The sequence below is a fragment of the Ambystoma mexicanum genome, chromosome 13 (assembly GCF_040938575.1).
Source record: "Ambystoma mexicanum isolate Mex_15411 chromosome 13, UKY_AmexF1_1, whole genome shotgun sequence".
NCBI classification, from domain to species: domain Eukaryota; kingdom Metazoa; phylum Chordata; class Amphibia; order Caudata; family Ambystomatidae; genus Ambystoma; species Ambystoma mexicanum.
Genome location: NC_090938.1, coordinates 209,707,295 through 209,732,471, shown reverse-complemented (window position 1 = coordinate 209,732,471; position 25,177 = coordinate 209,707,295). Strand labels below are relative to the sequence as shown.

General features: G+C 46.0%; 1 protein-coding gene across 4 annotated transcripts in view; it reads right to left on the bottom strand.

Annotated features, from left to right (window-relative positions):
• The window catches only part of CEPT1 (choline/ethanolamine phosphotransferase 1), a 244,332-nt gene that overhangs the window by 113,459 nt on the left and 105,696 nt on the right, over window positions 1-25,177 (bottom strand). For all 4 annotated transcript variants that reach the window (XM_069633666.1, XM_069633668.1, XM_069633667.1 and 1 more), the window contains exon 6: window positions 8,517-8,648. In XM_069633666.1, the coding sequence (XP_069489767.1) occupies window positions 8,517-8,648 (132 nt within the window). The remainder of the gene's footprint in view (window positions 1-8,516; window positions 8,649-25,177) is intronic.

Sequence of the window (25,177 nt, the reverse complement as noted above, 5' to 3'; positions counted from 1 at the left end):
GGGTACCCCTCTGGATAGATTCCGGAAGCTCTGCCACCACTGAAGAGCTAGTAGGAGCTCGTCGTCGGTCAGTTTGTCCGACCAGAGCCCTTGGGCCTGCGTCCACCGGTCCGCCAGAAACTCTTGAACCGGCCTCATGAACAGGCGACAGTTGCCCACCAGAGGAATGCAGGACGACATAGCGCCCAGAATTGACATTTTTTCACTGACAGTCTGGTTTTGATTTTCAGCTTACCTGCCAATCGATTGAGTTTGGTGATTCTGTCGAGGGATGGCTTCACTAACCCTGACTGGGTGTCGAACTGTGCGCCCAGGAACACCAAGCTTCTCGACAGCGTTAACGAGGAAGTTTACCGCAAACCCCCGCCGTTGTAAGAGGTGCATTGTGGCCTGCAAACTTGTGTGAGTCGACATAGGCGAGGACCCCCCTCACCAACCAGTCGTCGAGATACGGGTATACATGATGGCCTTGCCTTCTCAGCCAGGCCGCCACCAGGGCCAAACATTTCGTGAACGTTCTGGGAGAGGATTTCAGCCCAAAGGGAAGTACTGTGAACTGGTAGAGAGTCTGCCCTACCACAAACCTTAGAAACTTTGTGTCGCCGACACATCGGTATGTGGAAGTACGTGTCCTGCAGGTCCAGAGACGCCAGAAAGTCCCCTTCTTGAACTGACCGGATCACTTCTTGGAGCGCGAGCATTTTGAATTTTATACTTTTCAACGTTTTGTTTAGATTGCGCAGGTCTAGAATGGGACGCCACTTTCCGTTTGTTTTTTTTCACCACAAAGTATCGGGAATAAACCCCTTGACCCCTCTGTGATGACGGAACCAATTCTATAGCACCTTTTTGTAGCATAAGTGCTACTTCCTGCTGCAACACGCTCAGATGGGGTTGAGCTACAAACACTGGTGGAATGTGCAGAGGGTTGCTTTTGAATTGCAGGGAATGTCCATATCTTACAGTGTCCAACACCCATTGGTCTGTTATTTGCTCCCATTCGTTGATGTAGCACGATACCCTGCCTCCCAGAACGTTTATTCCCGTCATTGCTGGTCCTTGGTCTGCTTATCCCTCGTCGACGAGTAACCCGTTCTCTTCTTGGGGGTCTGGTAGTCCCGGCGTAGTTTTGCCGCTTAAGAAGCCCGTCTGTATCCCTGGGAAGGGTATGCTGGCCTTCTGAAGGATCTGTCTCTTGATGCCGAGAATCTGGAATTTCCTGATGCTCCCCTGAAGGGACGAAAAGGCCGGAAACTTCGACCACTTTGGAGGGCCCCCAAGGAACGCGCCGTGTCCGAGTCCTCTTTCATGCCCTTCAGGGCCTCGTCCACCTTCTCGCCGAACAGAAGGTCTCCCTCAAAAGGCATATCCAGCACCTTATATTGCACCTCTGGTCAGAAGTTGGTTCATTTCAGCCATGCCTGCCTTCAGAGAACCACACCGTTATTCACCTGCTTAAACCCCGATTCCGCGAAGTCCACCGCGATGTTTATGGCATGATTGGAGGCCTCTTCACCTTCCCTGACCAGTAACATCGCCGCCTTACGATGTTCTTCCGGAAGATGCTCCAGCATAGGAGCTAGTCGGTGCCACATCTCCCTGTCGTATCTGGCTACTATGGCCAGAAAATTGGCTGTTTTCACTGTGGTAGCACCTACCGACAGCACTTTTTTGCCGAAAGCATCCGGTCTTCTGGGATCACTTTCCGGGTGGGGTAGGGTCGTGCACTTGTGCTGGGCCCTTGCCTTTCTCGCGGCTGCTGCCGACACCATTGAGTCAGGAGTTGGTTGGGAGGAGAGACACTTGGGGGTAGCCTCCAGAGCCTTACATTTTTTCTCCAGACAACCTTTTATCGCCGGTTCCGAGAAAGGGTGGCGCATGGTCTGTAACCCCTCCTGCCACACATGATCCAGGATGTGTATTGAAAAAACCGACCTTCTCCTCTTTCCCATGTGGTCGAAAAGAAAAGTCCTTTTTCTCCTCTTCCTGGGCCAGCCCGAATTCTGTACAAGCCTTGGCCATCATGGTGTGAAATGACCCAATGTTGTCCGGGGAGACGGCTGAGCCAGGCTTCTCAGGGTTTCTAATTCTGCTTCGGACTCCCAGGTTGGATCCCTGGAGGGGGAAAGCGAGACATCCGATAAGGCTCTACTGTCCGAATCCATCAGCTCTCCTTCCTTGTGGCGTGGAGACGAGAGGTCTCCACCCGCTGGCAATGCCATGGGGGGTAGACTGAGGTGGCTGACGAGACGGGCCCGGGTCGATGGCCGATCTAGCCAGAGTTGCTTGAGGTAGTCTCCCGTCCAGTGTCTTCAGCAACGTTTGCAACATGGATAAGACCTCCAGCGAGAAGAGTGACTGCGGATTGAGAAGAGGGGGTAGACCCCGGAATGCTCTTGGAGAGAGGCCTGGAAATCCCTAGTAACCCGAGGTCTGCAGGGCCAGCTACTCTCACATCCTCATCTCCCGAGGACACCGACAAGGCCTCTTGCTGCAGTAGTGTCTCTGGCAAAACTGGGGTCGTATACCTCTGGTCGCCAGGCCTCTTGTGGGATCTCCGTCGACGAAGCTACAGCTGGCCCCGTCGTCGTTACTGTCTGCGGTCCAAGAACAGTTGAGACTAATTGCGTCAGTGGCAGAGAAGTGGTTGACTACTGCCCTGCCGACGACGGTGGTGGTGGTCATGCAGACCCGAGGCGTTCCCGCCTTTTCCGAACTCGACCTACGCTTCTCTGCATCTCGACTCGAGGTCGATCTATGATGATCACCCGAGGAGGATTTAGATTTTTCTTTTCTGTCTTTCTTCGTCAAAGATGAGGATGACGATGCTTTCTTCGACGAAGACTCCTTAGAATGGCTTCTCGATGATTCCTTCTCCGCCGGTCATAATTTCTTCACCGGGGGTTCCGACGATGTCGAGCAAAGATTTTGACAGAGGCCACGTTGCGCGTGGAGCCCCACCTCCGAAAGCGGGTATGCCCCCGTTCCATCGTTTAACCATGCCACAAGTCTTCAACTTCGATCTTTAAGAGTCTTCTGGGAGAAGCCCTTACATATGTCGCACTTGTCTGCCGAATGATGAGGGTGTAGACAATATATGCAATCCATATGTCCGTCCCCCTCGTACACCTTCAACCTGCACGTAGCGCACGGGCGGAACAGCACTTTCCCAGACATCAGGAGAAACTCCAACAGCACAACTTAGACAAAATAGTAGACTACACGAGGTGCTCCCACTACTTTGGAGACGGTTGAAATCTGAAGGGAGCCGCGAGGGCGGGGCATTTATACCGCTACGTCCTAGTGGGGCATGGGTGCGCGGGCCCAAAACGACGTAGATAGGACGCAAAAGTGTCGAACATTTTCCTATGGGAAACAGCTTTACAAGCGTACCGAGGGTTCCCAGTCTGTCGACGGGGAATATTCTAAGCATGTGAATCCATGAAAGATCCAATGCTGGAGAATTGGGCTTGCTTGAACAAAGCTACATCTAAATCGCAAGGATCTGTTCAAATTAATGCAATCTCTAACAAAGAAGATATTCGAGATTGCATTTCTAATCTGAGTCGCTCAAGAGCGACTGGCCCGGATGGCCTCCATAATGTGATGATGAAAGATCACCCACATCTATGGGCCTCTATACTTCAAATATTTAAACATATTTGCCAAAGGCGAGATTCCGACATCTTGGAAGCAGTCCATTATAATACCCATCTTCAAGAAGGGCAATAGAGATAATCCTACATTATACCGTCCTATTGCCTTATTAGACTGCCCGGGGAAAATATTTGCTCGACTCATTCTGAATAAATTCAACTCAAATAATCTGTGATCCATTTGAAACAGGTTTTCTTCAAGGTCTTGGTACCGCTGTTAATATCACTCTGAACAGTATTATTTCCCCATGTACAACACTATCAACAACCTCTCTATATCGCCTTTATAGACCTCGTATGGCACTTGATGCAGTCCCTCGTGAGCTACTTTATAAGAAACTGATGGACAGGGGATGTCCCTTGTTTATCTTAAAGTGGCTCATTGATTTACATTCAAACATCTCAATTCAAATTGTCCAGCGAAGGCATATTGTCAGATTCAATCCAGACTGCACGTGGCTTAAAGCAGGGTTGTTTACTAGCATCTGCCATGTTCAATTTCTTTATTTCAGATATGAGTCTTAGTTGTGAGACAATTGTTACAGATTCTCCAAAAATTAATGCCGTCTTTGTAAAGTTTTTGCTTTACGCAGACGACATGGTTCTTTTCACAAAAACCCCTAAGGGGCTACATGCTCTTTTGAGTGCTCTTGATATATAAACCAAGAAATATTGCATTTCATTTAACTTGACAAAAACAAAAATTACGCAATTTGGCAAACGGAAACAACGTACTGCCACTTATCAGTGGCCCCTCCAAAATACCAATCTAACCACAATAACATATATATCTGGGTACGTACATAACCAACTGCCCTAGTCTGAATGCAATCATCAACATGTCAAGCAAAAAATTAATAAACGAGTTTGAGAAACGGCAATTAAAACAAAATATTGTACATTTTCAATAACCCCCATGATTGTATATTATAAACAGAAATTCACCCCAGTAATTGTGTGGCACCGAGGCTTTTCCAGGCAAATCATATCAATACTAGGCAATTCTAGAAGGATGCTATTGGAAGCGAACTCTAAATCTACCTCCATCAGAACCAATATGTATCCTCAGACATGAACTTGGGTTATTATCACTTTAGGCAATATACAAATGGAAAGTTTGCTCACTTTACCGGAAATGGGTATTAATCAGTCTGGCCTCTTGGGCATTATATCTGAATATCTCTTGAGATCAACTGATACATTTGCAGTTACCTGAGAAACATGGCTAAAAAATGTATACCAATGCAGACCTCTCTCAAACACTACCGACTGAAAATCCAGACAAGGCCAAAAGGCGCCTTTGGGCAAATGACTGGATTAAAACCAGACCTGCAGGTTTTTTTATATAAAAAATTTCTGGCTAATCCATTTACTCTCAAACTATCTGGTGATATTGAGAGTTATCTAATCTTGTTCCCTGCATCACGTCAGCGAAACTATTTTCTACGATTTCATCTCAATACTTGGCCTACATAGGAAATCCTATGTGTTCGTAAAATTCTACCACTTACTGAGATACACGGTCTTGTAAAATGGCACCGGAAACGATGATGCATCTAATTGTGGAATGCCCAATTTTGTTGTTTCAGCGCATATCACAGTTTGAACATTTATTTACCGGGTTTACTATAACCAACTCAAGATGGGAGTTATTTAACACCACAGCGAGGACTATCAGATATGCGAGTTAACTTTCTTTAGTTTGGATCTGTTGAACAACTTACCAATTAAATGTCATTTGTAATAGACAGAACATGCCATAAGCCAGATGCTGAACTGTAATAACATCATTTGTACTCTGTCAATGTTTTCTCATTTATTACATTTCTCTTGCATATTATTTACTTATTGATTTTAGACTATTTCTGGTGTCAATTAGTAAGTTTGTTTTTCTGTTAACCTTTCATGTTATTATTAACCATGTAAATTCTAATTATATACTGTTCGTATTCATATTAGTTGAAAAATCAAGTTTTCTTGATTAAAAAACAACCTAAAAAAAATGTACTCTCCTCATCAGGAGGGGCCTCAGCAGAGGACAGCAGTGCACCACCCTCTTGTGTGGTGGTTACCATGAGAGAGTCCGGTTTTAACAGACCGCTGATGTACAGGGGGTACGAGGAGGGCTAGCCTGAAAATTCTAAATACAGGGGTCAACTGCCCTCATAAGGTTAGGATTAAGTACGGACAGCTGAATGAGTCTTTCAGTAGCCTGCAGGAGGGGGATGAATTGTGCTGCAGACTTTTTGTCCCCTAGGATGTGCTCCACAAATTCTGTATCCACCTGGGCCTCCTGTGTGTCAATCTTGATGTTCTGCAGCCTTTAGGAGGAGCTCATTGTACTAGAGCTGGTCATCTACCAGGGAGTCCGCTACAGGCGATTAATAAGTTACTAGAAATAAGGTCCCACAGTGCAATATTTGTGCAGATCAGTGGTCCAGAGATTGGAGGACACATTATCGTGGTCATAATACTGGTCACCATCATATTCGTCCCTTTGTGAACCGGGATCTTGAGTGCCTGATGTGTCAAAGTAGAGATTCTGAGAAGCATCCTGTGAGGTGTCTAATCGAGCTCTTTTGGCAGCATGTGACCTTTAACTGCATCCCTTAGTGAGGGACCTTTAAGGCTAGAAAGTTGGTCAAGAAGTCCACAAAGAATGACATTCTCTGCAATATGTTGTCAAAACTTTGTGGTCCAATGAGTGGCGCTAGGGAACACTTGAGGGAACAGGGGTGTGTTGTATGTGAGGGATACCCTCTGTAGAAGTAGGCTGTTTATGATAAATGGCCCCTGAAAGTGTCTTTGGGGAAGAGAGGAGTACCTGGCCTGGGACAGAGGATTATTGGGAAGTAGAGGATTTTGACGTTGGGGGCATCGAAGATTTTGGAGTTGGACGCCTTGGATTTCTGCGAGTGTCTGGCACCTTTATGAGTTCTCATTTTCGAGTTAGTGGAGGCGCCGTCAAAGAGTCTTTGGATACAAGGTTCTCCAGCACCTGCACGTTGCAGGATTTATTTGCGGATTCGGAAACAGATTTGGATATCTGTTTTGGGAGCCTGTCATGCAGCGAACGCGATGGCCCAGAGGACAGGGATGTTTTAGAGTACCTTCCCTTCGACACTGCATGTACCTCAACAGTCGTCGACAGGGTCGACTGTTGACCGTTGGTTATATGTTTTGCGTTGTGAGCAGTGAGAGTGCCGTCTCTGTAATAGGATCGCAGGCCTACTTGATGAAATCGGGGGCTCGCAAGCAGCAGCAACCTGTCTGGTCCAGATTGCCCTCAGCGTCACTTAGGATGCTGCCATCGCTGGACGCTCCTCCCTCCACATCAATAGTGGCTTCGGTCTGCATGGCGTAATGGGACCAGCTTTTTGTTTTTATGGTCCTTTAAAGTTTTAAGCCGAATTAGCTTGCAAGTTTTGCAGTGTTTTTGTGGGTGGCCCATGTGAAGACCGATTACACAGGAAGGACATTTAAAAACGTGAATTTTACATAACACGGGGTGATGGCAGCCTGGCGGGAAAGATCGCGAAGTAAGACATTCTTTAAAGAGATGAAAGTTATGAAACTTCCCCCCACTCCACCTACTGTGAAGGGCGGAGGCCTGTGTAGGCTGCAGTTGTCGAGAATGTATGTGCAGTCAGACTATTAATCTGTCCTTGAAAGTTGCTGAATGTCTTGCGGTTGAACGGCAGTTGAAAAGAAAGACTATAATAATACTTTGATAATCAAAAGGCGTTAGCCAGAAGAAAAACTCAGCAACGTGCATCAGACTAGGATGGCATTTGGAAAAAACAATGAGGCACCTCAATGCGTGAAGGACCATGGGTACAGAGGATAATACACATAATATACACCATTGTTTTTACATATGTCTAAGGGTGTAGGTGTTTCTTCTGGCCATATGTATGCTACAAGCTCTTTGTACCTTCCTACAGCCCTCTCTCCTGTGTAAAATACGGCTGGCTGCTCTGCCATGGCTACCTCTACCTTGAGTGGTACAGACTTGTACTAAGAGTTGGAGCTCTGTATTGCCAAAAAGATTGGTTTATAAAGTCCTTGGAGGGAGGGGAAGGACCTTTAGAACCACTGTCCTAACATCAGTCCAGAGAGAGATGCCTTGGAAATCACATGCATGAACTCAGTTTTGTTTTCCAGCGATCCTTCTCTCGTCTCTGCTCAGGCTTGTATCTGCCTCATGCAGCTCCATTCGCTAGACACCACTGGAGCGCTCCACCTCAATCCATGGGACTTGATTTTCTCAACCCGCCTTCTCCCCACACTCACTGCCCAGAATGTAACACCACCTTAAGTGTGCTCTCTAGATGAGCCCTGCCCACTCACCTTGCCATCTTAACTAAAATTAAAATAAGGACCAAGCTGCAATCGTGACCCTCCTAGTTAGTCACATTTTTTTTATTGGATCACTTCATAAAAGAAAGTAGACTTTCTTTGTGCAAGGAAACCCTTAGAAAAAGAACAAACACGTATAAACACAATTGCATGGGTTGTGGTGCAGTTATATGACCAGACAAGAATGGCTTTCTTTCTCTAGTATCTGGACAGCAGTTAGGGATATTCTTCTGTGAGGGCAGTAAGGTAGGGGAACTAGGTAGGGATGGACTACTCTAAAAAGCTATCAACACCTGCACATGCCAAAATAAAGTCAGTGTCAGTAAGGCACAGCTTGAAGAGAAGGTCCCCTCTGTAAAGACAGACTAGCTAAAATGTGTGCCTTGAACCTTTCCATTGCATAGTCAGGTCAATTTGTTATCAACATGACATAAAGGTAGATTATCTACTAAATATCACAGCCATATGGAAAAGCAATTTATAAATGAGAAAATAACTTACTGCTATTGTAGATCCATTTTTGCCAACACCACCTGTGAAGATTACTCGAAAGTAATTAGTGCAGGAAAAAATTGTTCCTGCTACAGTGCATAAAGCTGGGAAGATTTTCATTTGAATATTCAACACTGGTATCTTTAATACAGAGAAAGAAAATGCAGATTAAAACATATGCAAAACCCAATTCAGCGTTTACTCAAGGTATACTAAACAATTCCACTCTTCTAAGTGCATGACTGGTTAAGAATGATAAACGTTATCCTTTAGTGCGATAAAAAGGACGCCATCTAGATCCCTAGCACCAATTTCTTTTTAAAATGAACGATCTTAAAAAAAAAAAAATGTAAAGACATGTTGATGGCCAAAACTCTAAATATACGCTGCATGCTTCCTGTTCAATGCATGAACAAAGTATTCAAAATGGCTGCCATGGTTCTACAAGGCAGGGCTCCGTATGGAACCCCTTTTCTATTACCATGGGAGCAGAAAAGCAAGGAGGAAAGCTGGGATTAGTGTTTCAGCCCACGTTTCATGAAACCCGTTGGTTGCTCCCCTACCCCTGGCGCTAATGCTGCTGAATAACTTGGGAACTATTGTTCTACAAGTCCTCCACCTGGTGCGTTCTTTTCTATCAGTCGTTTGCACTGCTGGCCTGGATTGACTAGGTTTCCCAGGTAGGCTGTAGATGCATGAAACCTTCATTCCCCAGCACCCAAGGGGCCTAAAATACTTATGCTTATTAAGGCCTATTCACCAGAGGAAAGGCATTTTGGCAGTTTGTGCGGCTCTTCCTGGTGCCACTCATCCTCTACTGCCTTCTCTCAATGTTATCCCACTCTGTCCTATTTCACTTTCACTCCAGGTATGCATGGGGTTTTTCCAAATGAGCTGAAACTGAGGCGGTCATGTTGGCTACCTCTCTGTAGCCAGAGAGGCTGCTTAATTTGATCAATATAGACACTTCACCCCAACAGGTTAGATTATTTAGGGATGTATTATTCCGAGGGATCATTCAGTATGGCACCAGCTTTTTCCATGGTTGTTTTACAATGTGGCGTACTGCTGTTTGGGGGATCTGATCAATCATGCCCAAGAAATCTTGAAAGCGACTTGGTTTAGAGATGATTGCGCAAAACTTTCCAGAATGGTGGTGCCCTCCAACTAAACAAATTATTTAAAGAATATGAAGCATCACTGTGGCGGTCGTGTAAGGGTTAGACTGCTCCTACGCTCCAGCCAGGTAATTGTGAACAATGCGGGTGCCACGCTTTGTTACTTCTTATAACTGAAAATCCAATATAAATATCCTGCTCTACCAACCTGCTCCAGGTCTAGACACTACCCTCTATAGCTTTTCCTCAGCTTCTTACCACATGGGGTCTAGCTTCCTCAATCCTTCGACATTCACATTTTTTTTGTTGGCCTGTCCTTTTAGATCCAATTGAGCCAGATTTCTAGATGTCACTACCAACAAAAAAGTGTGTTCTTACCTCTCCTGTATCTAACAAAGTTTACAGTGGAGTTTGTTATGTCTAGAGATGTAAAATTTATAATGTGTCTGCCTCCTCCACTTCCTGGTCAAAACACTGAGCCTCAGCAAACTTGATTTAGTAACCTTGAAAGGTTCCATTTTTAAAGATTATTTTGTAATCTGGCTATTACTAGCCATGCCTATATATCTCTTGCACAGCTTTCCATACCAATATGTAAGCTGCTTTACAAAAAGCAGCAACTTGGCCACTATGATTCAGGATCCCAAACAGAACAGTCCCTTTGTATGGTTCCCTAGAAGTACAACCCTTATTGAAATCTTTCATAAAACAGCAAAACCAGATTGAGGAAGAAAGTGAAACCAAAGGAATTGCAGCAAAAAAAGACATGTAAGCAGGTCTTCAAATAACCAGATTTTTTATTTTAGTTAATCGTGATGTTTAATTCTATCTTAATGAATTAGAGGAAACCCGGTCAGTAGAATAAAAACACTTTTTAAAAGACGCCAATTCTTCCTTTAATACAGATACAATACATTCAGAATGAGCAATCTGCTATGCTGTTTCCACTGTGATATGTTAAAGTCTGCTTTTTCTTTAAACTCATAGAAACGACTGAGTTTGCAGGACCTGCACTTTACAAATTCAACAACTCGAGAATCCAATATTAATCTTTCCACTCAGAACATTCTATAATAGAAATATAGGAGGCTGTGAGTTAAATGTGGTAAGCATGCAAGATAGCTTTCTGTTCTAGGATGAGCAGGCAGCAATATTGCCCAAGAAAAGGATTAGAAACACCTCTAGCTGAACAAAAAAAATGAACAAAAGCTTTTCAGATGTGGCAAAATATGCTCCAATCGTTTGTCGAAACTTCTTGGTTGTAAATTGTAGCCATGTTCCTTGTGAAGGGAAACAGTGGTTCGACTTATACAGGTCGTGGTGCAGTTTATGAATATTTGATTTTCCAAACTAACTAGGATTTTACAGTTTTCAAATCAGAAGTGGATATTGAACGAGGACTAGGGTAATTGTTTTCTATTGTTACCATTTAATCAAACCAAAGTACCAGATTTATACTTTTCGTACCACCTAAACTAACACATTTTGGAACGGTGCAAAATAAAGGTATTTGGATCACTAAAAGCCAGTTCGAGAGAGTTCCTATACACCCCCTTACATTCCTTTATGTTCGTAAAATAGACATGATGTAAAGGGAAACAAAAATACCCACGCAGGCAAAAATCGAGGGTGCTAAAAGCTAGATCTCCAGGACATACAAAGGTTGGGCGAGGATGAAGGCATGGCCATTTTGATGGTGGAATCGGTAGGTCAACAGCCGCCCACAAAAACAAAAGCCATGTTTAGCAAACTACTTAAGGCCATTAGGGAGTAAAATTTCCGAACAACGTAAACTACTTTCGCCAACTTTATGTTAAACAATGATTTGACATCAAATGCCAAGTTTGCAAAGGACATAATTAAAATTCCCAGGATGGCCTATACATGTCAGCTCATTAAAACGGGATAAGCACCAGTCTAACAAAGAAGAGTGGAAAGTCTAGTAAAAAGCATTTATTTAACACATTTTAACAACAAGCACTTCTTAATTTGAGAGAAATCAAATAATTAACAGGCATATTATATTATATTATTGGAAACATTTGTGGATTATGTTTTATCAGGCTACGCAAGACAGATATTCAAGCTTTGTGAATCATGCAAAGCAAAAATCATTGTGCACCTGCTAGCATTTAGAACTTTATGGCAAACATGCATGACAAAACACAGGCATTTGACTTTTTTTTTTTTTAAATACAAACACTCACCACTGAAAACCCCACTCCCAGACTAGAGAAAGACTTCTAGAAGAAAATCACTAATGGAAAATCATCCTAGACACTTCGGCTCACTATCCTCATGAAACTGCCACAGCTGCAAAAAGTCGAGCCAGAGTGCATGCATGCATGCATGCCCAACCTCAATGTACCAAAAACTCTTGCCCGCCTTCCTGTTTCCACTGCCTTAACAAGCCCACTCTGGACGTCTTTACTCAGAGTATTTTCACATCTACACGACCATGTTGAGGGCACGTGTAGCACGTCAGAACTGGGATGAAAGATGGCAACAATAGTCAATGGTTAAAAACCTACCTAAAGCTTAGGTCTGGGTCCCTTCTTTCATACTGGCGCTATTGGGGGTTGTGTGGGGGGGGGCAGGGAAATGGCACAGTATGAAAGCTCCAACATACGTCCAGAAATAACCTTTTACACATTTCCTGGCAGCAAAGCAGCCATCAAGAAACAAGTTTTCAATCTAGGTTGTTGGCAAAATAAATGCACCCTGGGGAGGAGGATGCTCTGCAGACCACCTTAATAGAATGGTTTCTTTGAAAGACCCATGACGCATGGTTTGCTGTAGGTGGAATCCCTCTAAAGAGGGACGGTACACTTTACAGATTATGTGTGCCGCAGACGCTTGTGGGGTCCACCATAGGTAGCCAGCAAACTACATCAGCAAACACTTGCCTAACATCAGAGCACAGAAAGCTTCGATGCCAAAGAGCATCTTTTTAGCTCCAAAATAGGTTTAGGAAATGTCAGAAGGCATATGAAAAAGAAATACATACTATGAAAATATTTTAAAGTGTGAAAGAAGGGTGTGTCACTACATGAAAAGGACTGCACCCATTTCATGCAGTAAAAGCCTGCCACCGATATGGTAGGATACATTCACTTTTGATGGAAATATATATTTTGAAAAACCCATCAGTTCACAGGTTTCAACTCAATGGCTTGCATAGCCCGTCAAAAATGCGGTACATAGATTTGAGTTTGGCCTTATGACACTGGGCAGTTGAATTTTAGCTGCAACTTAATTTGAAAGAGATCTGGCTGAGAACTCCCGATTTTGAGAGAATAAACGCATGCTGTATTGGATGTCATAGGCACCAGTTCATCAAGTATAACAAGTATGAGCAACCTGGGCCAGGCTTGCCTACATGACTGCAAGCAAAGAACCAAAGGTCCAATGGCACCTTTTGGGCAATCTGAATGTATGTCTAGTAAAATCTTCACCGAAAACCGCAGAAGAGGGACCATTAACATATGCAAACCAGGCAACATCTGTGAGGAATGACATCTGATTAACTTCATTAGAGCATCCAAGATCTTCTCTGCAACACTTTCTTCCCTACAGAAGGTTTCAACCGTCTTCCTTCCCAGATCGAGCTCATACAAAGATTGTTGATCCCTATGGCATCAGCGTACACACACAGGCCAGTAGCCATTCTGCTTTCCTCATGTGAACGATCACAGCTCTCACTCCTACAATTTTCAACATTTTAACAGGAAGAAAGGACGACTTATGCCCCCTACTTTAAATCGGAATAAAACAAAACATTCCGCTAACAAAAGGCTAGATGGCTCCTTCAACCAACCCCATCTGAAACTAGTCCCAAACACCAGCGCGAGAACATTTTGAAATTGTATTGACCTACTTCTGGACTGAGAAATTGGTCATTGGGTGTCACAAATATCATCCAGTAGGAGTATGATTAGGTTTGAGATCCCTACCACTAACGCACACAACTCCACCAGCTAAGCTATCTCATGTAAAGCTCTTGAAGTCGTTTTGATGGGAATTTCAAAATAGCCATAAACAAGTCCAACAACCTCTAAACAAAACAGGTTCAAAGAGCACGAGACAGAATAGGCAAGAGTCCTAGGCTAGGAACCTGTGATCACTTCAACTCCGATGGCTACACAAAAAGAATGGCTCTTAAAAAAAAACTCTGGGTGGGTGAAGTCTGTGGCTCATGCCGTCGAGCTTGTACAGAGATTACTGCTGGTTACGGACAGAATAAGCAACACAAGTTCAGGCAGTCACATTACAGAGGCGACTCAATAAGACAGGAGTAGCTGAAAGGAGATGCTGCCAACTCTGATGGAGCCATATTAAAATACAAGATCACAGAAAAGATGCCATTCTTGAGGTTAATCCAATCTGAAAAGGCAGGAATTAGGAACACTGACTAAGCGTAGGGGCTGATTAACGTTCACCAGATTCCGTTATTGCCTTAAACTGAATTTTAAGAATTACAATGGATTTCTCAGCAAGGACCAGGGACGCAAGATGGGGGGGAGGGGGTGATTAAGTTAGAAAGGAAATCATTAGAACCAAAATAGGCAAAGCATTCTGGCCACTTTTCTTGCTGCTAATACTGACCAATGAGAGTATGCACTTTTCCGTCTATCCATTTGCTAAAATATTTGTACGCCTTTACAAAAACGAAATAGTCAGCCTATCACTCTAGTCGGAATCCTGACCAATCTTGAAAGCATAGGATGGCCAAACCTCATTTTGAGTCCTATTGGCAGAATGGCATTTGCACTCAACCTGCAATTCAATTTATGGGGCCGAGGAACGTTTTCACTCACTACTTTCTAGGAAAACGGCAGAAAGAAGCATTGCCATCGTGTGCTCTCTGGCAAACGCATGTTTAGGAGTGGGATCCATTAACAGAAAAAAGTAAACGGTGGTAGGAAGGGCAGCAGTGTGCAGGTCGTCAAGGCTTTTGTCATGGGTAGAGGCATCCATGCCTTAGGCTTCTCTTCTTGCTGCTATGGGAGTATATAAGAAGGATGACAAAGACCTGCGTATTTCAATGCGAGTGGCTGATCTATTGCTCAAATGGTCTTAAAAACAAGACCAAACTGAAATGCTACAATTCAGACATTTGTAGCTACCGATTATTTAGGAAGAATAGGTCACAATTCAATTTAAAATCAGACTTATCTAAATGATTATGTGTCACACTTAAAATTGTAGCTAAACATTTTGTTAAAGACAAAGCAAACAATCAAACATCATGCAACTACGCTGAAGTACATTTTACTGAATATGTAAAGACCTTAATGACATTTGAGCAATTCCTCAAAACACACTGGTCTTCAAAATACTTTACCCTTCTTAGGCCTTCCCTTGCTTGCCAAAGACTGGTGCTCCCAGTTTATGAGCCAAGAGGAAATTAGTGAAATTTGCATTTCCCGAAACAATGAACTTTCAGCGATTATGCTCTAGGCAACATTTTGGTAAGAGGTTTATACCACTTGGAAAGGAAAAATTGTTAGCATTGGTTAACATACAGATACCATTGAAGGGGACTCACAATGTTAAGCATCACAGCATACAACAGACGATTTCTCTGTCAAGTCCCTTTCCAATTAAACTACAACCAATAACGCCCGACACTGCTTTAAAGCAAACATGCAATTACTTCATGCATATGTTCAGCGAATGTGGTTGAGAAAAACAAGGCGAATGCCTTCAGCTGAGAAACAGGTCTTTGACAACCTGCATTACCAGATCTCATTGCTGGATCTCCCTCTCTCGAGAATGGCGGCTCAAAAGTTGATTTGGAATCTGAACTCTTATCAGACAATCCATGAAGAATTTAGCTGCTTACCTTTAATTGTTCACCAGCATTGCTATCTTTCATAGATTCACATGCTGTGAATAGTCCCTGGTGTCAGGCTAGGAATCTGGTTACCTTATTTTCCCCGTGCTTAAAGCAAAGAAAAACCATGTCCATTTTGTAAACTGTCAACCTCCTTATGGGTGCGTTTGGTACCAACCAATGATCATTGAGTACTTAGATCCCTAGAAGATAATCATTCTCGTGTTCTTCCCTCTTCCCCCCTCCCCCCCCACCCCCAGATCTGTAAAGTGTTTACCTTGTAGGGGCAGAAGGAGGGAGCATGTGTGAATCTATGAAAGATACCAATGCTGAAGAACAGGAGTTACGGTGAGGAACTTACTAGTTCACCAGCATTGGATCTTTCATAGATTAACATGCTGTGAATAGACTTGGTAGCAGTATGAGGCTGTAAAAGGTAAAAAGCGTGCCTTATTGAAAAAAAAGACACTCCAGGACTGCTCTCCCAGTCTGCTGCATGCTGCCTCTAGCAGTAGTGCCTTGTAAATATATGCAGCACCAACCACGTAGCTGCCTGGCAAATGTATGGGATGGAGACGCACACCCACAAAGCCGCAGAGGCTGCTGTGGTCCTTATGGAGTGAGCATGAGGCAAAGCGGTTAACAGTTTCCCTGCTGCCACCTTGAAAAAGGAAAAGACCAAGGAAATCCACCTAGAAATGCCCTGTGTGGACAGATGAGGAACACGCAAACAAGCTACGAAACTTCCCAGAAATATCAGTTGAGGCTTTCGTCAAACTGGTAAAGCAAAGCAACAAATCGGGCTCTCCTGAAGACCCTTGCCCCCCGCACATATACAAAACAATTCTCAAACAAGGAACCCCCATGGAATACCACAGGAACCTCCTCAACCTCTCAATCGCAACAGGTAAAGTACCGCAGGCCTTCAAATCGGCTTACATCAAAGACACAACAGGAAACGTAGAGGACTTATCCAACTACAGACCCATCTTCAACATACCCTACATAGCCAAACTGCTAGAAACGTACGTCTACCAAATAACCCAAGAATTCATAGAAGAGCATTGCCTACTAGACCAGGCACAAGTTGGCGGCTCTCCTCTCAAAATGGGACGACCTAAAAACAAATGCAGACTCAGACAACAGCACCGCCCTAATTCTCCTTGATCTGTCTGCAGCCTTCGACACCGTCAACCACGCCATCCTCAGAGATTAGAAGGACTAGGGATAACCGACACTGCCCTACGATGGATAAAATCCTTCCTAACAAACAGAACCGAAACAATATGGATGAAACCTTGTAAATCCAAACCCAGAGTCTCCACGTGCGGAGTACCACAAGGATCATCCTTCTCCCCGCTTCTATTCAACATGTACATGTACCTATTAATCAAACTCATCAAAAACACGGCCTCACATGCTACAACTACGCCAACGATGCTCAAATAATCTTCAACATACAAGGCACCCGAGAAGAAAACACCACACTAGAGAATTGCCTTTGTGACATATTGAACTGGATGAACCTCAACCATCTCAAAATCAACCGAGGCAAAACAGAGATGATTGTTTCAAAAAAGGGAGGAGACACCAACTACATCCCCTGGCCAAGAGAGCTCGGCACAACACCGGAACCCATCATCAACTGTAAAAAACCTAGGGGTCCTGATGGATAACCACCTCACTCTGGAGCCACAAGTTAACTCGGTAATCAAGAAATGTTTCTTCCTCCTGCGAGCAGCAAAAAAGGATCCTACCGTTCCTGTCATTCGCCAACAAAACACTTGCCATCATCGCTCTGATCATGTCCAGAGTAGACTATGCCAATAGCCTATACCTGGACATGCCCGAACGACTTCTAAATAAAAATACAACGCATACAAAATGCAGCAGCCAGACTCCTCCTCAAGCTACCCAGAAGAGAACACATCACACCCGCGCTAAAAATACTACACTGGCTACCACTGAAACAACAAATAAAGTTCAAGGCCATGTGCATCACGCACAGAGCAATACACAAACAAGGCGCAGAATTCCTAAGCGACAAACTACGCCTACACCAACCGACAAGAACACTAAGATCAAGCACCGACATACGCCTGGAACCAAAAGCCTACAACAGAAAAAAACTCGGAGGATCGTCTTTCTCTCACCAGGCACCCAAAACCTGGAATGACCTACCCAAGAATATACGGAATACAACAAATCAACTAGCATTCAGGAAACTCCTCAAATCATGGCTCTTCAAAGCGTAACTACAACAAAGACGCAGTAGAATGCCCAGACATTAAAACCATGACGAAAATAACTCCGACCTCGACCACTCTCAAATTGGACAAACAATCAAACCAAAGAACCAACCACTCGACGGAGCGTAAGACGACATGGAAAATAGCCACAAAGGAAGGCTGCAGAGACTGACCACATACCTAGACCCAGACGAAAGCCTCAAGTGACTCACCCCCTCGTACGTACCGGACGAACATATCCAGACCGGCAGACGCATCTAGATAGACACTGGCCTGTGTCTATGATACCAAGCAACAAACCTTTTCCACTTGAGAATATATGACTTCTTGGTGGCAGGGGCCCTGGCTGCCGACAAAATGTCCTTGCAGTCCTAAGGGATCGCCAGGTGTCCGAATTCTGCAAAATCAGGAGCGCCGCTGTCAATTTTAGGGACTGCGGATTGAGGTTTTTCCGTTGTCTTGTGAAATGTCTCGGTGATTGTGCAGACCTATTGGTCTGCTGAGAGTTGAAGCAGGTCCGAGTACCACATTTGGCATAGCCAGGAGTCATGAGGATCACTCGGCACGGGTGGGCTCTGATCATTTGTACTACCCGGCATATGACCAGGAAGGGAGGAACACATAGGTAAATGGGTTATTCCATGGGAATGAGACTGCATTCCCCCCCCATTGATCCCAGTTACGGGGTCCTGCTGGCAAAATGCACTCGCTTTTTGTTGCAACTGGTGGCAAATAGGTCCACAGATAGGTGACGCCCCCTCACCTCTGAAATAGCAACTGCAGGTGGCTGTTTAGTTCCCACTTGCGAGTGAGATGCTTGCCTGCTTAGGCTTTCTGCCACCTGGGAGGCAGTTCGCGCGATCTTGTATTGCCCAGTGCCAAATCTGCTGCGCTTCTAGGGACAGTGCCCTGGAGCTTGTGCACCCCTATTTCCTGAGGTAATACATTGCTGTAGTATTGTCCATCAGGATCCTGACCAACTGACCCTTTAGTACCTGAAGGAAGGTTTTTAGCACTCATCTCAGTGCCCTTAGCTCCAGCACGGTTATGTGTAGTCTTGCTTCCTCGGTTGTACACAGCCCTTGCATGTGAAGGCAACCACTGCAATCTCCCCATCCCAACATGGAAGCAGTTATTAGCATCTTGTGATATGGTGGATCCTGAAATGGATTGCGTTTTGTGATGTTGGGTCTGTTTGCCTCACTACTGATGTTTTTGGGCCAGAGACGTGTGCCTCGTCTCCCCATGTCTGAGGTTTAGGATTTATTTGCTGCAATGAATGCCTGGAGGGGCCTCATACGGAGCCTGCAGTTTGTCATCCGTGAGACAATTTTTATTTTATATTTATTTATCCACTTGTAAAGCGCCAAAGCCTGCAGGCATAATTCCCAGGAGCCGCATGCAGTGGCACACCGTGAGCCATCTTCTTGAAGGTTGCAATCAGAGAGTGAGGTGTAGTTTCCACCCTGTGTTGACAGCCGTACTCGTCCGTGGAGAATTCTGCACCAATATAAAACAATTTCTTGGATGGCACAAGCGGGGAGTTGTAGATTTCCATGGTCTATCACTTAGAGTACCCACCTGGCTGAGGTTGGGTTTCCAATTTTGGAAATGCTGTGCCATGTTCTCCCCCCACCCCCACAAAACCTAATCTGCCATGGGTAACAGTCATTGCTGCCGCTTCCCTTGCGGACACCTCTGGGAGCCCGGAGTGCCTCTGGAGATTGCCTGAAGTCCTTCGATCCTCCGATATCCTTGGGGGGGATCTTCTATAACCTAGAGTAGTAGGAGGGATCTTTGATATACAGTCTTCCTCCTCTAGCGGAGATGGAAGATCCTCTTCCCAAGGCTCCTCTAAGGGGTGAAAGGACCGACGGATTTGTAATGATGCAAGGAAGTGCACTGTGTCAGAGTCCATTTTTATGGTCTTGAGGGTTTAGTACATTTTTCGCCCAAAGAGGTTATCACCTTCAAAAGTCCATGTCGACCACCTTGTGATGTACTACATCAGTGCACCTCCACAAAACTTGTAGATTTGCTTGCCACCCATTTCAGCCAGGGCTACTGCAATGTTACTGTTTGACGCCTCCTGCCCCCTCCCGATTGCTTTGACTTCCTTTCGTCAGAGATGTTCCAGTATGGGGCTATCCTATGCCACATCTTCCAATAGTAACAAGTGACAATGGTCAGTGAGTTGGCTGTCTTGACTGCGTTATCACCTATTGCCAGCGCATTTCTGCCAAAAGGAACTTGTTTGCGGGCCTCTTTTTTGCGGGCACTGCACACTTGGGTGTGTTTGTTTTATTATTTGTAATGCGCAGCATACCCTAGGGTAACAGGGTGCAACAGTTACAGGTATATGCGAAGCTTGGTTACACAAATATACAGTTTACATGCAGGCAATAATTACATGAAGTAGTATTCGGTTTACATACAGGTAATAATTACAGTGAAATATATGGTACTTATTTACAAGAATAGTGTACAATAGGGGAGTGTGCAGGCAGTCTCCGGTGAGGCTTTGTGTTCAGAGTATGGTTAGAGCGTGCAAATATATGAGGTGTATAAGAGGAAAATAGTAGAGGGTCAGTTACAGGTTGTTTTTCAACCATGTAATGTGTTGGATCTAAACTTGAGGTAGGGTTGGTCTGCTCTCAGGTTGAGAGGTAGGGTGTTCCACAATTTGGCCGCCTTCACCGGAAAGCGGTTACCTCCAATTGTGGAGCGTTTGAAGCAAGGTATAGAAAGCCGGTCTCTGTTGGCTGCTCTAATTGGTCTCGTGGAAGTTTGTTTGTGGAATCTCTCTGCCAGGTAAATGGGTGCAGCATTGTTGAGGGATTTGTGAGTCAGTGATAACGTTTTTAGGAGGATTTAGTCGTTGGTTGGAAGCCAGTTATTTTGTCGGGAAGTCTCAGAGATGGTCTCTTTTAGAAATGCCTAAGGCTGCTCTAAGGGCATTATTTTGTAAGGTTTGGATTCTTTTAATTGTTGCTTTAGTCGATCCTAGGTAGAGGGCATTACAGTAGTCCAGGCGCGACAGGATGAGGGCTCTGGCCAGAGTAATGCAGCTACTGTTGGAGAGGAATGGCTTACCTGTGCGTATGAGTTTACATGTGTAGGCGGTAGAGGAAGCTAGGGAATTGACCTGCTTGGAGAATGTGAGGTTTGAGTCGAGGTAAAAACCAAGTGTTTTCACCTTGTGCTCCACCTTGATGATGTTGCCATCGATTATAAATGAAGAGTAATTGGAACCTAGTTATTTTTTTTTTAGATTGGATGGAGTGCCCAGGATGAGTTCAGTTTTATCATCATTCAGGCATAGACCATGAGTGGCCATCCATGCCTGGATGATGGGTTCATCGAAGTGGGTCTTCCTACTCGCAGCCGCTGAAATGACAAATTCCGAGGAAGGTTGTGAGATGAGGCACTTGGCTGGCGAATCCGGAGGATTAAACTTCTCGTCCCTGTACTACACGTTCAGCAAAAGGATGCCTTATGGTTTTAAGACCAATCTCCCATATATGATCTAAAAATGTGTATGAGACAGCCGCTTTCCTTCTTTTCCCCTGTGATGAAAGAGGGAGCCTTCCTTTTTTTTCCTCAGATGCAATTAGGCCAAACTCTTGACAGGCCTTTGTCATATTCTGAAAAGCAGAGGTCGTCTGGATTTTTGTGCCTCTTCTAGAGTGTCATCAACCAGCGAGTATGTATAAAAGCTGTGATCCCTCTGGGGTGCGGAGACAAGGTTGATGTTGCATCAGTGTCTGAGCTCCCCTTCTTCCTGTTCTTACCTTCTAGGCGGAGAGTGCATTTGTTGAAGGGATTGTTGACGACCTGGAAGGTCTGGGCGACCTACTTTGCCCTGAAACCCCATCCGTAATCTGGGTCTTGAGGGTCTGTGGGAAAATGGTATCATTCACAATACATAGCAGTACACACATGCCCAACCACAGGAGGTGGCAAGGTTCAACATAAGCATCTCTTACCTCCTCGCCAGACTCACCTTCAAGCGAACAGTTTGCACAGCACTTCTTGGCTGACTCTGGACTCCTCCCTGGAATCCACGTCCAGGTAGTAGAATTTCATGAAGGTGTGCATCGACCTCCACGTAGCAGCCCTGCAGATGTCCAGCATGGGCACACCAGACAGGAACACCCTTGTAGCAACGATAGCCCTGGTGGAATGGGGTCTCGGACGGTCAGGCAGCAGTCGGTTTGCAACCGGTGACATTGGGTGATACAGCAGGAGAGCCACCTGGAAATGGAAGTCTTGGACAGGGCCTTCCCATGGTTTACAGGACTAACGTTCACCTTCTCCATGCACTTTTCCCCTCCCCCCCTCTCCCATGCACTTGGGCGTTCTCAATGTCACTGGGCCTAGAAAGATCGCCGTTTTGTTCTCCCCTGTTACCCTCCCTTGCCTTGTCGCGCTCTGAAACACTTGTGTACGCGCGTGATAGAAATAAAATCAATCAAAAAGCGAAGAAGTTTAACGGAAGCTCTTTGTGTGGGCCACATAAAACTTCAGCGCTCTAGCCACATCCAGCGAGTGCAAAGTCCTTTCAGCCAGCGACGAAGGCGTCCGAAAAAACAGGCATCACCAAGGGCTCATTTAGAAGAAAGTCCGACGGCACCTTGGGCATGAAGGAGGGGTGCGTCCGCAGCACCACCCTTGTCTCATGGAAAGTCAAGTAAGGTGGTTTACAGGAGAGGGCCTGGACCTCACCCAATCGTCGTGCAGAGGCGATGGCCACGAGAAAAGCGGTTTTCCACAACAGAAACTTGAGTGGAACGGAATGCATAGGCTCTAACAGGGGTCCCATGAGCAGAGTTAAGTACCATATTGAGCTCCCACGCTGGAGCCGTAGTCTTCACTGGCGGGAACTAGCAGAATAGTCCTTTAACTAATTCCTTGACCAATGATGCGACCACAAGGAGGGTAGTCCTGGGGATCTGGTGTAGCAGGAGATAGCTGCCAGATGAACGATGGAGGCGCGAGCCAGCCCAGATTTGGCCAACAGCAGCAAATATGGAAGTGCCCGAGGAGCCGTGACCCTCAGGAGGGTCGACCTTCTGGGAACGGCACCAAATAGCAAATCTCTTCCACTTGAGTCCGTAGTATTTCAAAGTAGACAATGCTCTAACCTTGGCGAGAACTTCCTTGCAGTCCGCTGGGGGATTGTAGCCACCGAATTCTAGTGGTGCAGGAGCCTGGCCTTCAGGTTCAGAGACCCTGAATCGTGGTGAAGAATGGCGCCTCCTTCCCAGGCAAGAAGATCTGCGACCATTGGCAGCTTGACTGGTGGTGACACTGACATGCTGAGAAGTACCGGGTACCAGATCTGCCTCGGCCACGCCGGTGCGACTAGGATCATCCGGCACTGTGAATTGACTGATGACTCGAAGTAACAACGGCAACGGAGAGCACGCATACAGAAAAAGGCCTTCCCACTAGAACGAGAATGCATCCATGCTCCCCTGCTGACAAACCTCCGCCCCGCCACTTGGTGTTCATCGCGTCGCAAACAAGTCGATCTGGGGATTGCCCCATTTGAGGAAAAGGTTCTCCCCCAAGCCCTGCCGAAGTTCCCACTCGTGGCAAGAGCAAAGCTCCCTGCTCAGAGAGTCGGCGACTGTTCTTCACACCTGCCAGATAAAACTGAATGAGGAACATCCCATGGGCGACGGCCCAGTGCCATAAGTCCTCCTCCTCCTTGGAGAGCGTTGGGGATCTGGTGCCCCCTCTTTCCCGATGTAAAACATTGTGGTGGTATTGTCTGAAGATCCACACCACCTTGCCCTTGAGTGACGGCAGGAACGATTTGAGGGCCCAAAACACCACCCCCAGCTACAGAAAGTTGATGTGCAACATATTCGCCTCTGGCAGCCAAAGGCCTCTGGTGTGAAGACTTCTCGTGTGGGCTCACCATCCTTCCAGGGAAGCGTCCATCGTTAGTCTCCTGGTGCAGTGGGGCTTTGAAAGCCATGCCTCCGGTCAGGTGAGAGCGCACGCCCCACCACCTTATCGCCCAACGTAATCCCTCGTCGATTGCGATCCTGTCCTGGAAGCTTAAGGATACCTGAATCCAATGGCCGTCGAGGAATTCCTGCAGTGGGCACATCCGTAACCTGTAGAATTGAATGAGGTAAATGCATGATGACATCATGCAGAGCAGACACTCGATGGCCCTCACCGTGGCGATCTTCAGAGCTAGCAGCCGTTGCACCTTGCCCAAGATGGCTGCTACCCTCTCTTCCGATGGTGACACCAGACAGGATAGCCGGGATCCCAGGAACAGCGCGTCCTGCGATAGAGTCAAGCAGGACTTTGCATAATTCATTGAGAACCCTAGATCTGTCAGTAGGCGGACGGTCTTCGCCGTGTGGTCGACAGCAGTGTCTCTTGAACTGGCCCGGATGAGCCAGTCGACCGGGTACGGGTAGACGTGGATCCCTTGTAGTCGTAGATGGGCCGCTACCGGCGCCAGGCACTGGAAGAATCTGGGCACCGACTCCAGCCCGAAGGGAAGGGCCTTGAATTGGCAATGCTTCCCCTGAACGATGAAGCGCAGAAACTTGCGCCATCTTTTGTGGATGGGAAAGTAAGCAAGCATCCTCCAGATCCACAACGACAAAGACTCCCTCCTCCAGTTGTCCGAGCACATGTTGAAGAGTGACCATTCCGAACTTCCGGGACTTTATGTATTGGTTTAGTCGTCGTAAATCTAGAATGGGCCTCCACCCCCCGGTCTTCTTTCTCGCTAGGAAGTACCTTGAATAAACTCCGGAGCCCTGGAGCCGCTTTGGAACTAGCTCTATGGCCCGAACTTCCAGCAGCAGCTGAGGGACGTGGTTTTTCCTGCTAGGACACAGGTGGTATTTGGGGACCCCTTTGTTGGAACTCAAGTGTGCATGGTCAAGAGTGTCCAGCACCCTACGGTCGATGGAAATAGTCTTCCACACTCTGATGAAGTTGGCCAGCCGGCCTCAAACCAGGGTGCACGGGTGGGGGCCAGATATCCTGGTCCGTTCATTCCTGCTTCGAGGTCAACAGACCACCTTGGTGTCATTGGCGACAATGGCATCATCCTCCAAAAGCCTTGGCGAGGCCCCTGTTGGTTTCTTGGGCAGAGGAGCTGGAGGGTTGGCGTTAAGAAAAGGAGCCCACACCATAACCCTTCGAAGATCGGGAGACTTGCCTCCTAACGACCGAAAGGACAGCCATCGCTGCTGTAACATGCCTAGGGCATGTGCCACCTCAGTGTCTGGCTTGATGGCTTGTAGGGACTCCTCCACAGCGTTCCCGAAAAAAAGCGTCCGTCAAAGGGCATGTCCAAAACACTTGTCTGAACCTCGTGTGGAAAGTTTGTGGCCTTGAGCTAGCCACGGCGGCAAAGGCAGACTCCATTGCCCATATGGCGGAAACCTGCGTCCGCGAGGTCAGTGGCCATCGTGATGTGTGATCAGA